The sequence below is a fragment of the Haemaphysalis longicornis genome, unplaced genomic scaffold, assembly GCF_048455015.1.
Source record: "Haemaphysalis longicornis isolate Haplotype H1 unplaced genomic scaffold, Haemaphysalis longicornis Haplotype H1 scaffold_2, whole genome shotgun sequence".
NCBI lineage: Eukaryota > Metazoa > Arthropoda > Arachnida > Ixodida > Ixodidae > Haemaphysalis > Haemaphysalis longicornis.
In genome coordinates this window covers 261,364,554-261,382,070 of record NW_027526295.1, presented here as the reverse complement: position 1 = coordinate 261,382,070, position 17,517 = coordinate 261,364,554, and the positions used below count along the sequence as shown (strand labels likewise).

General features: G+C 47.0%; 2 protein-coding genes across 2 annotated transcripts; one reads left to right on the top strand and one right to left on the bottom strand.

The window, feature by feature from the left end:
* Window positions 1-387: 387 nt before the first annotated feature.
* On the bottom strand, window positions 388-13,348 carry Vlet (COMM domain containing 10 protein valette). Its single transcript, XM_077700387.1, has 7 exons — window positions 13,221-13,348; window positions 9,940-10,030; window positions 9,217-9,327; window positions 7,556-7,627; window positions 6,452-6,535; window positions 5,999-6,163; window positions 388-5,622 (listed from the first exon to the last, which is right to left on the bottom strand). The coding sequence occupies exons 1-7, from the start codon at window positions 13,250-13,252 to the stop codon at window positions 5,584-5,586; spliced, it is 594 nt and encodes a 197-aa protein (XP_077556513.1). The 5' UTR covers window positions 13,253-13,348; the 3' UTR covers window positions 388-5,583.
* A 139-nt stretch (window positions 13,349-13,487) lies between these two features.
* Window positions 13,488-17,512, top strand: LOC144170529 (GPN-loop GTPase 2). The gene is made up of 5 exons (XM_077700385.1): window positions 13,488-14,252; window positions 14,311-14,473; window positions 14,547-14,671; window positions 16,156-16,254; window positions 16,779-17,512. Exons 1-5 carry the CDS (start codon window positions 13,908-13,910, stop codon window positions 17,004-17,006), a joined length of 960 nt encoding a protein of 319 aa, XP_077556511.1. The 5' UTR covers window positions 13,488-13,907; the 3' UTR covers window positions 17,007-17,512.
* Window positions 17,513-17,517: the final 5 nt, after the last annotated feature.

The window sequence follows — 17,517 nt, the reverse complement described above, 5'->3', positions numbered from 1 at the left end:
AATGATGCTTTAACAATGATGCTTTTACAATTTGCATGCATAGCAGTAAGCTCCATCCCCATTCCTACCGTATTCAAAGCATGGGCACAGGTCCTGTAGCTTGTGCACTGTACCCTGCAATGTACCCTGCAATCAAGACAGCAGTGCTTGACGATTGCTGGCATTCAGTAACAGTAGGCATGTGCTAATACAGGTTTTTTTTTTTTTTGCTTTCGAAGTAAATATGACCAAAACATTCACATTTCTTTGTTCCAACTGCATTTGCCCGGTGTTAACTTGAGCCTTTGTGCTTAAATATCCAGCACGTAAAGGCGCAGCAATGCTTTTAGGACAAGTTTCGCTTGCTTTGTGCAGATGCAAGTCCTGAGTGAATAAGTAGCAGACGAGTCTTTGTGCTGACCCCTTTATTCTTGGCTCTTTAGGGTAACAACATCCACGGGTGCAGGTCATGACCAGCACGGAAGATCACACGGGTGCATGCACACATAGGGGTGATGACAGAAGAGTACGAGGTGGTGCATCACATGTACACTGGGGCTGCACTGGGGCCGCATTGGGCACACCACCGGGGCCTCCTGAAGGGAGCAGGCCAGCCCAGCTGATGCTGGGGTGTGGCCACACTGTTAAGAAAGATGCGTACACAACAAAACTGGGAAAACAACTCAAAGAATGACTACAGGGCGAAAATCCAAAACTCGCTTTCCGTGGTGGTTAGATGAGGCACAACAGACTCATGAAATGTCGAGTAAATAATATACAAATTATATTCACAAACTACACACAAAAGGTAGGCAGCAACATTGATGACATACAGTTCTTGTGTTCCATTGTTGAAGAGCAGACAAATACAACAACCACAAAGAAATTCTGAATGCCGCAAGTAGTTCTTCCTTGACCCACACTAAAGCTCAACTAAATCCACAAACAAGCCTCGATAGATTCACCACTTTGTCAAGCACTGCGCACGATGACACGTGGTCTGAACCAATCCAGCACAATATGTTTATGTACCCATAATTAAATGCACTATACCAATGTGTCTTCTACATATTTTTTCTGCATCCTTGTTTTCTCTTAAGAACTCTAAAATAAAATAGCAAGCCACTAAAGAAATTGCAGGTACTCATTTAAAACAAAAACAATCGAACTGTTCATAACTAAAACAGCAAAAGATTGGCTTGAGCTGTGCCATATTCACAGAGTTCCATATTTGTCTCACCGAAGTACCATTGTCCTAAAACTTTCAGCTTGTAGGTGTGCAATACTAGCGTTATATTTTATAAAGTCCACCTCATCCGATACCGTGTATGATAACACATGCCTCATAAACAAACCTTTATACGTTGCTCCCCCATGTGTGCACGTGATGGTGCCTCACTGCTACCTGCGACATGCAGTATCACACGTTTGCATCATGCACTGGACAAGCCTGACCAGAAAATGAGACCAAGGTGCAAGCTCTGCACCCAACAAGAAAGCGGCTTGTGCATTTTTTTAAACTACAGCAATGTTTGCCCTCTAGAGTGACCCCATTTCTGAGCCCCCCTAATGTCTAATTTCTGACTCTCAGCTTGCATATTGGGGGAAAAATAGTAATGGAATGTACTGTATTATGAAGAAGCCAAAAGAAGGGTGTTGGTTGACAGGCCATGGGGCTGTCACACTGTGGGTCAAACCAGCGCTCGAAGCGGGCCGTGAGCCACTCGCTAATGCTGCCCTTTTCGACTGCAATGCAGCGCAGCTTGAAGAGAACAGTGAACAAACAGGACTGAGCCCGTCTTGGTCCCACACTCAAAGGTCCCGTCAAACGGAGATGCGACTTGGGCTGGCTCATATGGCGGGTGCAACAGGAACTGCAGTCCCAATACGATGCAGCCTAGCATGGAGTCTGTCAGCCCCTTTGTTGGCTTTTTCATTTCACAAGACGCGAAAAGCTCCCTTCTAGCTCTGTAAGCACTCGCGCAGGCATTGCCACGAAATACCTTTAATAATGCCACAGGCAATGACCTGCACAACAGTGGCTAGAACGCGTGACAAATAACCAAGCGGAAAGCAACAGCCCCCTTCCTTTCTTGACCATACGCTGCAACAACCGGACAGAACACAGCCGAGGGTATCCACACCGACCGGCATTACCACACGCTGACACCTTTAACAGAGACGGCAATCCCTTGAACCCACAAGCAGGTTCACACAGAGCCTTTGGCCCTTAACTGCTCCCTCTCCGAGAGGAGAAATGTGCTTTGCACACAAAAAACAATGTGCTCGCAAACACGTCCACCCACAGCTGTTCCCTGGGCTCTATGAGAGGAATTCAAGTACCATCAGTCCGCATAAGAGCAGGGGCTCAAAATGGACAACAGGTTTATTACGCAAACTGCCAAAGGTCGGTTAAAAATGGCACATGATACTAACACAAAAGTGTTGAGCTTAGTGGTGGTGGTGGTGAAACTTCATTTATTTCAAATGAGAGGAGGTTTGCGCTCGAAAGCAGGCGAAGCCCTCTGGTGTCACCTAATGTACAATCGCTTACCACAAGATATCAAGCAAGCCTCACCATGAAATCCAGAAACATAAGTTGGCAGTGACCAAATTTGTAAAATTAGAGTTATGCCCTCCACTGCTTTAATGCCAATTTACATCCCCTTTTCAGCTTCTTTCAAGGCCACTAAACAATGCTGAGGTATACAGAAGCTTCCAACTGCCCAAACCAAAAGAATGAGGTCACTACAGGGGCTACAGAAAAAGGAAACACTGCCAAATAACCACAATGCCTCTACCTCGTGGGGAAGATGAAGAAAAATGATACCTCCCCAAAAACAGGACAGAGGAGCCTATGAAAGGCACTCACTTGATCGGTAGTTCACAGTGAGAACGGTACAATTTTTTGCTATAAAATTTAGGTATGCGTTTTCTGTTCCCAATCCAAACAGGGAATTTATTGGAACAGTTGCAGACAGTTGGAAAGCCCACGTATGCCTCAGAACAGCACTCGGTCTTCTCCCAATGTCTCTGTTGTTCTGCGCTTCCACCCAGCCACTGAGTACCACGTCACTCTTAAGAACCGAATGACGGCCTTGCTTTTACGCCAGGCAGCAGCAGCCACCACTGCCATGCCGAAAATAAATTAGTTACACAGGCAGTGAACATGCAGGGGGCTCCCATTGGGCTTGGCAATGCCTTGGGTACTTGACATGCATGCACACACACAGAAGAAGGGTCCCCCTGGGATGAGCACAAGACAGACACCAACTGACCGCACATGGCGTAGGTCAGAAACACATCTCTCAAGCTCGCCAAGGGCCCGCACATTCTCTTTCCATGAACCACTCTGCCAGACGGCCGCAGCCGCCACACGCACACACCCACACGCACACACACACACACACCCACATCTGAGATCTGAAGAAGGCGGGGGACAGTGCAGGGCATAACAAGTGAAAGGACCCTTGCCAGTCCTGCCGCGAAGTAGGCGCCACGTACGACGGTAGTCACACGTTTCGGGACATCCTTGTCAAGGTACAGCACGTATTAGTTTCAGCACGTATTAGGTGCCTCTTTATCAGCTCTAAACAACGAAGGGGGAAAACCGGCAGACGCAGAGGTTTTCTGCATCATGTCTGTGGCCAGAAACCAATGCATTTATTTGTTCATTCAACTGAGCATGCTTCAAGGAAGCCTACTATACTTGCTTTAAAAAAAAGTGCAGGGGGAGGGGAAGAGGAGCATGTGCTTCTTTGCACATATGAAGCAATTTTGGGCAGTTTCTTTAGTAACATCTGCCCAGAACCTAGTTTAACAGGGTGTTCTAGGGAATCTAGGGAGTTTGCAAGAAGGTTAAGGTTGCACATAGACCTCTATCAAAGTGTGTACTTAATTTTTGCCATCATGTCATCTTACCAATGCAAAATTTGAGCTAGTCTGTGGACTAGCTACACTGCTTTTTTTTTTATTGACAGGATTAGTGGAGCCATTTATACGGGGAACCATGCTGATGCAACTTTTACATACCACAGCTTTCGGCTAACTTGATCACAGAATCTTGTAAGCGAAAGTTGAAGTCGCAGTTGTGGTAGGTTCGCACCTTAGCCTTAGTTAATTTGTACTCATCGCAAAGCAAGTTCTCTTTACATCCGACGTACTGTCAAGTTTAAAAACAATAAAAACAGGTGCTCCTTGAAGTTAAATACTAGACGTGCTTAAGATTTCTATCTACCCTAGTGACTTTTCTACCTCGTTTACTAGGTTTGAAACGCTTCATAAAGATGACACAACCATACATCTTATTAGTTAGTCCATTCCAACTCTTGTTTGCAAGCTAGTTTTAGTAATATACTTTTCCCTCTCATATAGTCTTCACTCATTACATACTATTCGGGATAATGCATTTCTATGTTCCTTGCAAGCGTCGTTGAGAGAAACACCTATCGCCAGGTGTAGAAAAGTGTGTTCCTGGACACAACTTTGCAACCTGTGTATCTTGGGTGCAATATGCAACACCGCTGCCCTGAGAGGTATGAAGAACCTTATAGTTAAATGGCCTTCTGGAAGCAAGCAAGCCAGAATAGCAACAATGCAAGGGAGCACTGATGCTTTACCCGTTTCAGTAGTGGAATCAACTCTAGGTACACACGAGTCCTTTAAACATATTAAAGATAATACAGTCTAAGCAAACTTCACATAACAAAAGCATTGATATAGCAAAGAAACAAAATGCACACGACTTCATGCCCATTCAACCCTATGTATACTTGGCCTTGCCACAACGAAACACTTAATTTTTGTAATTTTTATGCACTGAAGTCTGTGGCAGCAGAATATAAATTAATGGAGAGGGACAATTTCTTATTCACTATGCTGTGTCTGAAGCAAAATTATTGCTAGCAGGCAACTTCAGCCTCCCGGTACAGTGTTGCAAAGCAGGCCACCGGCAAGCAACGCTTGCCCGGGTACACAGTCTTCGTCTGTCATTTTCTTATTTTCTTCATTATATCAAGGTTTAACTCTATAAAGAAAGCATGTGAAATTACAATGCAGTGTATGTGAAGAGGTAAAGGCTAATATGATACACTGACAATACTAGTGCATCCATGTTTCCACCCTGAAAAAGGTATCAGCCAAGAAACCCACGCATACAATAAACTTGCACTTGAATGGAATCCTCAGAAAGTCGGATGCAATAACGAACCTCTGTTGCCAAAGCTCCCTAACGGAAGAACACGAGTGACAGCTTCCCTCAGGTGCGTCCTGCGCAAATACAGAATGAGCAAGGCAAACCTACAGTCTAGGAGTGAGACACCCCTTCACAGCTGATCCCTGTCCAGACAAGCTGGTGAGATTCACAAGGAGGGCTTGTGTTGCGCGGAGGACGCGGGTCGGGAAGGGCGCCAGTTGTGCGCTTGGACTCCTGGGCGGCTGGCCCTGCTGTTGCCACCGGCATCGAGTGCATTGGGTGTCCAGCCGGCAGCAGCTGTGGTTCAAACTAGTGGAGAGAATGCCAGGAGAGTGGGAAACAGCACCATCCACACAGCCGCGTCCTGAGAGGGGTGGTCCAGCCAGTGGTGTCCCCGAAGAGCGGCCAACTCAGATGAGTGTGTCCAGCTGGGCCTGAATCTGCTCCAGCTGCAAACAGGGCACGGCGTATTCAGAGCTCACATTCAAACCATTTTTCTCAGATTTTCCTTTCTGAAAACTAGGGGGCGGTACACAGACCCAGGGGTGCTAAAAACAGAAAACATCCCCTATTCAGAGCGAGTCTTCGTACGATTCTTACCACAGGGTGAACGCTAAAGTAATGCGAGAAACAGCGCGAAAGAACAGGACGTAGAGTAGAAGGCAAACACGCGGCGCTGCGTGTTTGTCTTCTACTCTACGTCCTGTCCTTTCGCGCTGTTTCTTACATTTTTAACATGCACCAACCAGCCCACTCGCTCCCCGCTAAAGTAATGGCAACTGAACCCCCAGGTGGGTGCGCACAAAAGGAGGAGGAGGGGCCTACCTGGGTGTAGAGGTTGAACAGCTGCCCGTGCGAGAACTGCAAGAGCAGGTGGTCGTGGGCTGCCCCCGTGGAGACCACTAGGTCCACAAGGGCCTGGGGAGTCTTGGTTCGTGCTGCGCCCTGCTGTGCTGCCCGCACTTGCACCTCCCAGTCTACATCCTGCAACTGAGGAAACCAAGGCCCGTCAAGGCCATGCACAGGGGTGAACTCCAAACAGGCCCTGAGTGCCACGAGCAATGAATGCACCACACATCACAACATGGCCCGACAGCCTTGGCCCGCCCACAACTCCGCGACCTGCCCAGTTAGCTGCAGTGGCCATCTCACGTGTTTCTGCCTCTTCTACTCCACGGTACCAGGTGCCCGCAAAGTGGTGCAGGCCAGCAACGATAGCACTGTGGCCCAAACCAGGGAGCCAGACTAGGTCATCACAGGTGGGCTATGTTCACTGACCTGTCTAGGAGCCAGGGAATGCTGCTTCAGCTGCTCAACCAACTGCTTGGCATGGCTGGTCCACGACTGCACCATGCACTGCACCTGTGGAAACGGGCCTGCTGTACTACAAACCAGCCATTTCAAGGAGCACAGCGTTTTTATCTTCTACCACAGCACGAAAAATGAGGCTCCATTGCCCAGCGGTTAAGAAGAAAACCCAACTTTAACAGAACACCATTGTGTCATCACATTTTTGCAGTTTAGCTTACACATCAACAGTGGTTGTTCGGCTGAGCACGCTGTAAACAAACACCTGGTGGTTTACGATCCCAGCTTTTTATGGCACCCCTTAGCCAATCTATGACAAGGTGGGCTAGACTAGAGCCGTTCAACAGGCAGCATCATTACCGTACTCTTCCGCTAGTTTATTCTTGGACACCAGTATGCCTGCGCGAGGGCAACTTCCATGCGAGATTTTGCTGCCGTTTTCTTTTTGTCTAGAGCATAATTTATGGAACTGACAATGACTTTGTGCTCTAATTTTCAAGCCAGAGTGAAGACTCTCTAAGCTGTGATGAGTCAGAAAAAAATCCCACTGCCCTGTGGACGTGGTGCTCAGCAACTGCATTACCGCACATACTTTTTCTTTTTTTCATACAAGTCTAGTGGGTACCTACACTAGAATCAAAAATGTTTGACATAGCGTCGATACATGCAGAATGAGCATGCATGCAGGTGCCAAATTTTGTTATTGTTTTCAGAAAGCGTGTGCTCTTTCCTGCGCAGGAACAGCTTTAAACCATGCTTTAACCTTTGACATTTGTTGTGAGACCACGTTCATAGTTAACACACACATTGCACATATGGCGAGTTTTAATGCAGCCCACAATTTTTGGCGATCATTAATCTAGCAGCGTAGAAAGCGCATTACATGAGCATGAAAAGTTTGCGGTGCAACCTGCGTCACCTTTGCCATGAGAAGGTTACACCACTTTGTTATCTAAAACCCAACCACAACTTCAGCAGTAACGCACAATTCCACTGGCTCAGGAGGTTTATACACATCCCTTAGTTCCCAACGATTATTAGGACCCAGGGAAGCAGGCAGGACGGGTGCCGTACCTTGCTCTCCTCCAGGCCAAGATTGGTCAGCTGGGTGCGCAGCACCTGTGGCTTGGCCATGTGGAATGCCGCCTGCACTCGGAGACAACGCACACGGGCTGATCAGCTGCCGGCCAGCAAGCAAGTAGGCTGACAACAAGACTGCACACACTTCCAGTGGCACGCGGGCCCGATGTCACACAACAAGCTTCGCCACATCTAGTGTGCCTCAGCTAATATCCACTGTGAAGGCATCAATTGCACGACAGCTGGCATCAGTGGCAGGTCCAGGTGGAAGGCCTTGGGGCAGTGGGGTGATCCCCGTTCCACTAAGCACCCCACAAGATAGCCGTACCAAGTAGCCTACAGGCCTTTCAATCTTTCTCTCTCTCTCTTATTCACCACGCTCCGTTGTATCCACCACACTAATACCTTCCTCTCACCTTAAATAAGTTGAAGGCTCAAACAGCATTTGCCAGTGGGTTAAGGAGCTGCAACTACAGGCCCTCCTCGAGTGTGACATCCCCAATAAAGTACAGTGAAGCCTATTTTCAAGAATACCACTTTAAAGGGACACTAAAGGGTAAAAACAAGGTGGCCTGTTCTGATAGATTACGGTGCCGAGACTCTCAATACACCATTATCGCGACTAGCAATTGTTTAATAAGGCAGAAAACCCCAGAAACGTGAAAACAGGCGATGATGCCTCTTATGCTTTTGAGTACTACGGTTTGTAACACAGAAGTAGTGAATGGTGATAGCTTATTGGAGAAGCATCTATACATGTTTTCCTGTAATAAGCAATTCCGAAGTGGTTGAGCACATGAAATAAATGCAAATCAAAGCTTTCCACGAGCTCATCATATCTAAAAAACACAGGTTACAGCTTTTATACATGTGAGGCAGGCCGCTTCTCACACTATTCATTCAGCCATCGTGCTTTCAGTTTCGTTTTCGAAATGCACTGGTGCGCAATCAGCGAAGTCAACAACCTACGACAGTGAGTGCCCGAACTTCTGCAAGCAATATACCTAGCAGGAAGCAGCTAAAGTCCCTTCATTAGAAGTGGCAAAAGGTACAAGATGCACTGCAGGTGGTTAAGCAGGTTAACCTGTATACACAGTTCGGGCGTTTTTTTGTGTTTCGAATGCACACGGAGTTAGAGTGATAAACTCAATAATTCAGTTCAACGAGGCCAATTGGCAACAGTGTTTATTGCTTCAAAAACACCCTACCAGCCTGAGTACGTGCTTCAGAGAAGGCACGAGTGCCTGCTTTGTTTCGCACCACAACGGAAACGAACTACTCCACGAACTACTCCAGAAAAAAAAAACTCCCCGGCCTGTGATATATCAAAGGTCGCCAAAGAGAATGTCACGAGCCACCCCCTTCTACAGGAGAGAGCGCACAGCCTTCGGCGCATGTGTCCAAGCTCGAGTTGAGAGGGAACGATTATGCGGTATTCATCCCACGCCGCTGTGGCAATACTAGACAGACTTTACCTAATCATTTTTGCAGGAGTTGGTTGGTGGGACAATAGGCTTTACACAAAAATGCATCCCAAATAGTCTGTGGTAAGTGCTGCAGCGTCCCTTCCAATTTTGGATTGTCTAATTTGACGCTGCTTCCCCTAAACACATAGCACACACGGGCAGACACGAGGTTGCTGGCTAGCATCCTACCTGCTCCAAGATGAACGAGAGAGACTCCAGCAGCAGAGTCACCTCCTGTGCATCGCAGCTGAAGGCCCGCTCCAGCTTCTGCTCCTCCTCTTCACTGAAGCTGCGTTCATCCTGCACATTGGCATGCTGTGTTTCAGTGCCTTGCCAGTGAACGCGACCAGTGAACTGGCAAAAAACAGACCACCACCAAGACCAACTGGCTTCTACTTGTCGTGATGAAACGTGCCCCTAGCGGCAAAAATGTGCAGACCGGAGGGCAGCCACTTCGGATTTCTTCTCCTTTGAGTTGCAGTGCAAAATTTTGCCCAAATTTATTTAGAATTATTCAGATAGCAAACAAGCGCTATCAGCCGACACATTCAACATCCCGTCTCTTTCAGTCACCCACCAATGGCTCTCAACTGGCTGAATGCACTCAGAAATTGCATTTTTACACAGCAGCAGCACAAGAAACACGCGTTTGTCAAATCTATGCATTGCACACACAGTGCGTGTATGCATGTGCGTGGGAGGCTGTGTGTGCGCGTGCATGTGTGTATGGATATAGCAAGAAATCATATAATGCCCTTAGAAAGCTTATGAGCTTAGAAAGAACAGTTGTGTGATGGCTCTCTATTCTAGCAACACTTGCCTAACACATGGCCAAGTCTTTTAGAGCAGGTAGATTCCTTTTGCGCTGAGGTGAGTCAAGGTGAGGATTGTGTGACACCTACGCAGACTTACTTTGCAGGGTAGCTTTTGTAAAATCCTTGCCAGCAAAGCACTAAATTTGCTGTCGTCCAGTTGGTTGATAAGCTTCACCGCCTGCTCCAACCTGCATAGTTTGAAAACCATAAAGTTGTTTTTTAATAGCATGGCAAGGAACAGCGTGCTGGAGGACACCACCAGTTATGCGGCAATAATATTCTTGGTTGGGAGCTACACGACATGACCTAACAAGATGATATAGCATGAGGATGATTACACAATGATGACTACACGACAGATTACAAAACAATATTGAAGAAAAGAAAAGATTCGGATGATGTGGGAAAGGGGCGGACAAAAGTCCGTGAAGGCCTTCGTCCTTTGGTGGACATAAATTGGCTGATGGCCGTAACAGTTGTCTCCACTGCTCGCTACATACTTCCACATCAGCACAGTCACAAAGAAAATGTGCCACTGGGTTCGAGGTTGCCATGTGACCACATTTACAATGCACATTTCTACATACACTGAAGTACTGTCACTTACTGTGTGACAGCATACACGAATCAGCAGACTGACTAAACATTCTGCTCATGTAACCACTCATGCTCCATGCAGTGTTCAAGCAGCTAAAAATACCGTACTGCACGTGGACTGTGAACTGAATTAAATTTTACATTTCTTGTTGCCCACAATTATCGCACCATTTTTAACCAATACTATTTTCTTACATGACCTTTACAGTTTGGCATGTTACGCTGTGATGTATATCAGTCCATTCTTCTTGTTTTCTTGCCTTAGATAATACACACTGCAAAAGCTTGTTGAAGGGACACTGAAGATAACCAGCAAGTTGGTTTACAACAAAAGTCTGGTTTTCCCATAATTTTTGCGTTGATTCGGTGCTAAAATATACTTCCCATCCTCATTTCCCTCACAGCGATTCCATGATGCAGACAGTGGTGTTGTATAGCAATATAGAAGCAACCGAACACAACGCTACCGTGTACCAAGTGGTTTGGTCAGTTTCGGTCAAATCGGTTGCGCTTTCCCCAACTCCCACGTCCACTTCAGTGGAAACATGACAGCGGTATAAATTGAAACTGACATAATGGCACTGTAATTCATGATCAGCTATCATTGGCAAACATTGATTGTAGGGTTTGACGCGATGACGCAATGCAGGCGATGAGGCGCACCGTAGTGGAGGGCTCCGGATTAATTTTGACCACCTGGGGATCTTTAACACCGAAATCTTGTACACACGCGCATTTTTGCTTTTTGCCTCCATCAGAAAAGCGGCCGGGAATTGAACCCGCGACCTCGTGCTCAGCAGTGCAACGCATCGGCAAACATTGTAATGCCCACTCTATACATAGCCTGCACTGACATCACTGTAGCCGCCATGTGTGCACAGTAAAAGTCTATGAACTTATCTAATGCCCCTATCTCAGCCAGCATTGAGGAAGCTGATAGCCCTGCACTGGTGGTGATGTCATGTGCAAGCTACGTATGGTCAATAGGCTAACAGGAAGCAAGATCAAAAAAAATAAATTTCATGTCACTACTCCTCAATTATAGGGAAGAATCTCACAAATTCAAACTAAGGAAGGACCAAGAATTTTGTTCAAACTAAAGGAAGCTCAATAAATGGGGCAGCATAAGGCGGCGAAAGGGAATTGAGCTAACACATGAGTGACGAGTTCCAGAACATATATTTATGCTGACTGCAAAGAGTAGGATTCAGTGATGGATGCCGCTGTGAAGTCCTTTGGCAATGACTCAATGAAACATCACTTGGAGTTTGTAGTAGCTCTAACATGCGTCCACATTCCTTTTGCAAGAGACAAAATAGTTTTGTCACGTGCACAAGGGGGTGGTCATTTTTTCACTGACGTAAGCCTTCACCGCTGAGGGTCAAAGAATTATCAGACGTGCCCTGTTGAGGGCCTGTAGCCTGAACAACCTCTGCATCAGTTGTTATGCTGCACATCCCTGAATTGGTGTCTAGAGATATGTACACCTGCACCAAAAGACAAAATGGCAGCTTGTGCGCACCGTATCACAGCCAATGCTGGATTAGAGGCGCCACTGTGTGTTTGCCTGCTGCTGAAAGAGTGGTTGTTGGTGCGATAAGCTAGAATTAACCACTGTGTTAGTGCTTGTGTTCGAACTAGTGGCCATTTTTGCACATTCAGACAAACACAACATTGACAGAACCACAGCGCAAGTTCAAATCAACAGCTACAATGCACTATTAAACTACACTACTTGAGGGTTGAAGCACATAATTATAAGATCATATCAAGTATAAAACGAGCTAGTTTTTCCATGAACTTTTGTAAAACGCGCTTTCCTGTAAAAACGTGCAAGTTAAGGTCATGACAGGTCGCAGTTATGTGTCAAGATAGCAAGACTACATGAAAATAACGCTACAAGAGCTCAAATGTAGACTTTGAACATGAATTGAAGACACAAAACGTCGTGCTCGAATTTAATTTCCCATCTTGGCAGCAAATAGCTTGCATGTGGGAAACCAATCCCCCTTCGTAACAATGCCGGCCTGTGTCGATACCCGGTCGCAGCTCTGAAGACAGTGTAACGCTACTGCTTTATGCTCTCAGCTTCGCAGCATCAAGGAACATTCAGATTATCCACGAATTACACGACAGAAGCTGAAAAGATCGAACAGGGACTGAACGTGAAAGCCTAGCCAATGTCGGACTCTCGGCCGGTCCCGTCGGCCCGAAACGGAGATTCCCAGCCGTATCGCCTGCTAAAGTGTGTAATTGTGTGTAACGAAGCACAAGAGGCCCCTCTGATAAGCTGAAGTCCCTCGAATGACCCATAAGAGGCGCAGAATAGAAAGAGGATGGCACCTGCCGCACACCGAACGGGCGAGATCTCGCGCCTTTGGAAGCTAGGCCGCGAATGTGTGTCAAGGTTTCTAGGCCATGCACGCCGCCCGGCGATATTGATTACCGCATCAGCTGGGCATACCGCCATATGACCCAGCTACCGCCGCACGCTCGCGGTTTTCCGCAATACGCATCACAACCCGGAAATCTCGTCAAGAAAGCCTTGCTGCAGCGGGGGGGAAGGAGGGGCCCCGAGACCGTAAAAGGTTCAGATATAACCACGCAGAGGGGCGGCAGCGGAGGGGGAACCTTGGGCGCCAAGGTTATCAGGAGCTCGGCTCTAAAAGAAAAATGTGGCTTATTCCACGCCCGGCAGAGAGCAGACGCCTAGTTCCCGAATGAACGGAAGCAATGACGCTGCTCGGGAACAAGCACGGATAGAGGAACGGAAATATTTACCGAACTGTTTTGGTGAACATAGAGACAGTCATTGCAACCCTGCGCGTCAAGGGTTCACTTGTTGCTATGCTACAGACGCCACAGAGCCATAGACGCGGAAACGGACGATGGTGGCGCCCGCGGCGCCAAAGCAGTTCGCGGTTGCACCACTATTAGCAAAAAAAACAGCAATACTTTCATATTTTGCTTGGATTATTTTAATATAGTTTATAATATACGATGTTAGGTTATCAGATAGAACGTCGGCTTTTTGTAAGGGCAGCATCATCATTGTCGTGTTTTCGCGCACATGCAATATGGAAGCCTCCACAAATCGAGCGAAACTTGTCTAGTGGAAGACTTGTTTATACTTTTACGTTGGAAAAATAGTTCTGTTGGGCGTTGGGGCTTGCTGTAGAGATTTTGGTTATCCAGGCCATTTTATCCTAGCTATCCTAGCCATTATATTTATCCAGGGGAGCCGATAATCGCTTCGAAATTTGTTGTGCGTGTGAAACCAGTGCATTCTTCACTTTTCTGTGGTGAAACAGTTGCCGTAAGTTACCTAAGATACCATATGATTTTGCGATTAGCATAAATTTGCTGCAGTCGTCCACAGTTCTATCGCGTGCTTTGATACTACTGGTTTAATTTGTCATGATCATCTGTCGCAACGTCGCAAAGTGATAACTTGCTGACCCAATCGACATGGAAGCTTCTAAAAAGCATAAGCGGACGTTCGGCCAGGTGGTTATTGGGCCACCAGGGTCGGGGAAAAGTACCTACTGCAAAGCAATGCAAGAGCTGTGCACCTCTCTCGGTCGTCAAGTCGCTGTGGTGAACCTAGATCCAGCAAACGATCTTCTACCCTACGAGGCGGCCGTGGACATCAGCCAGCTTATTGGACTACAAGAAGCGATGGACTCGCTCAAGCTTGGCCCCAACGGCGGCCTTGTGTACTGCATAGAATATCTGGAAGCCAACATAGAATGGCTGTGCAATCGGCTGGATAAGTTTCGCCACTGCTACCTCTTTATTGACTGTCCTGGGCAGGTATGTATCTGCAATTCGCAATGTGAGCGTCATCTCAAACGTGATCTGGTAACTGCAGGTCGAACTGTACACTCACCACGAGAGCGTGCGCAACGTGGTGTCCAAACTGCAAGCCGCGGGCTACCACCTGTCGGCCACTCATCTGGTCGACTCGCACTATTGTAGCGACCCCGGGAAATTCATCTCGGTCCTGCTGACCTCGCTGGCCACCATGATGCACCGTGAGAATCATAGAATCATTTCCGTGACGTGTGGCATGACAGAAAAGGGCGTGACCAGTGGTGCTTCCTGCAGTGGAGCTGCCACACATCAACGTGCTCTCCAAGGTTGACCTGGCGGAGAAGTATGGACAGCTTCACATGGGCCTGCACTACTACACCGACGTCATGGACCTCTCTTTTCTGGTTGATGTCCTCTCGGTAAGTTGGCCCCTCGTGGTGAAGGTTGCTGCTGAACGACGACTATACAATCGTGTCCCATAGCATTCCACAATACAAGATCAGTATCCATTAGATTATTTGGTAAAAGGCTGGGGGGCCCCCCCAAGGCCAACACGCGTAGTGGTGCATGTGTGTAGATGAGCCCCTGGGGAAGGATGCACTACTGATAACTCCCCCTCACAAGTTTCTACAGTACCCTTTTTTGTTAACGCTGTGCTGCAACATGTGGGTAGAATTTTATTCTGTGTTATTTATGTCAAAGTTCTGTGGGAAGGTAGCATTCAGGTGCTGCGTTTCTAAACACAGCACTTCCATGGTATGCCAGAGGCTATAGTATTACTGTAGGAATGCCTCCTAGTAGCAAAAGCCTAGGTAGTCTGGCAGCATTGCACGCACATACTGCACCACATCCAAGTGCGGCTCGCATCTCTTCCAAATAGAATAAAGTAAAATTTTTGTCCTGAGTCTTTACAGGAACCGGAGCAGGAACTTTACAGGAACTTTGCAGCCTGACAAGTGCCTCTGCACATAACTACAGTTGGCAAACAATGCACTTAGTAACAATGATCAAACTACAGTTGGCAAACAATGCATTTAGTAACAATGACCGAATATAATATTGCAACATTTTGCTCAATAACACACAATAAAAATCACAGAATTGCACAAATTGAACACAAGTTGATTGGATCAGATCCAAAAAGTAATTACCAAATCAGAATCATGGGTCTGTGCAATTCTCACAACTTTCATGTTCTCTTCACTGGCTTTGCAACCAGTGACTGCACAGCAACGATTTTGTGCACTCGTCTAACCAAAAAAATGGCAGAAAATCTGTGATCACGAAATGCATCGGTTCGTTTCAAAAAGGCGTTTAAAGTGCGTCTGCACGCTGCATGCAATGCGAGCAAAGGTGCTGTTGTCGGCACAGCCCATCTATGGTGGGTACATAATGCGAGGACACCTTTCATTGTTAGTGTGAAAAAGTGGTGCATTCACAGAAACATAGTCCTCTGTGATGTATAAACGTGGTGAACGAGGGCGGAGCTTTAAATATGCAAAGGAAAGGGGTTACAAACTTTGCAGTGAAACTGTAGGCTTTCCACTGTTTGTAAAGAGGTATAATTATCTTAGATACTATTGAACGCATAGCCTAACACATCGCAATTTATTTTGCCGCATTCAAAATGTGCATTGGCCTAAAGCAGCTTCTCACCGTTGATCGGATCCAACTTCTAAGTACTACTGCATCCCAACTCCAACATTAACCCAAAAGCTGCAAGAACATAAGAGCAAGCTCACACCAGCCAGTCCAAGTAACCACAGTGCTGCTTGAACGGGAAAACAGCAGCTGAACTTTGAGCACCTTCGAAGGTACCAGAGGCCAGTGTTAGCTGCTTACAAGTGGCAAATGGTTTTCTGTGCCAAGATCTGTGCTGCGTTACAGTGCGGACAATGTGCAGGAGGACCCAGTGCTGAAGAAATACAAGAAGCTCACCGAGGCGCTGGCAGGAGTGGTTGAGGACTACAGCCTCGTCTCCTTCCTGCCACTTAATGTTCAGGTGAGCAGCGGTTGTGTGCCTCTAGGCACTCTAGGGCAGTGACCACTAGTGGGTTAGCTGTGCGAGCTATATAACGCTAATGCCGTAGAGGTTTCCATTTCAATACTACGTTTTTATGTATGGTGTGAAGGGTAATGCCTGTTGCAAATGAAGTATGTAAAAGACAACCTTCTTTTTTCCTTGCTGTTCGCAATGAATGCCAGTTATTGAGCAAAACCGAGTGGCACCAGCACTGCCAGGCCTGCTGCATTGCGAAAAAAAAGTTGTCCCCGTATTATGGGAGACACTTCTCGAGAAGCTGGATTTTACATGCACGTATCGTCATTGCATCTGTACTGGAAGTTCTCATGGTGGTTGGTATCCAATGTGTGGTACAAGTAATTTTTACTATTTGAATGCTTTATAACAGTGCAGCGGCTTGTCGAGCATAGCACCTAAGACATGCCAGTAGTGCCTGCATTCGTGAGGACCAATTTTGTTTGAAACGTGGAAGGGCTACAACAGAATGCCATCCAATGGCCCAGGACAAGGAGTCCATGTGGAGCGTGCTGAAGGCGTGCGACAAGAGCAACGGCTACATCTTCAGCCAGTCGGAGGAACAGCACATGATGACTCTGGCCATGCGGGCGGACACTCAGCAGGGCGACAGCATTGCCAGGCTGCGTGAACGCCTCGAGACCTCGGGGACCACCTGCCTTGTGGACGAAGAGGCGGCCATGGACGACACATCGCCCTGTGGCTCACCGCAGTGAAGGGCACTGGCCCCATTTGGCTGCTTTGCTTGCAGACTTATTTCGACATTTCTTTTAAGGACTTTCGTAAACACTGCCAGGAATCCAATAGTCAGTGTAAAGCCCATTTTACGTGATGTGAATTTTCCGTGCGGCGCTGCTTGTGCAGCAAAACCAATTATTCTTGTCGCCGAGGCAAATTTCAAAATGCTCGAACAGTCTAACTTCGCTTGTGAACGGAGCTTGGTATTTGGCAATTTGTTGCAGAAATGAATACAGGAGACGATATAGTTTTGCTCCACGAGTCGCGCCGCAGGGGAAATTCACACTATGCAGAACTGGTTTAAGACTAGACATGCTTCCTTGCATTGCACTGCTCACTAGTGATACATGTGTCATTTCATACACATTGTAAATAATAAAGCCACGAATGTCACCCGCATTGTGTCGGTCAAGTATGTGTACACAATGGCCCCTCACGGGTTGAACTGGAAATGCCAAATGGCTGTTCCCGAATGACAGAAAAGCACAA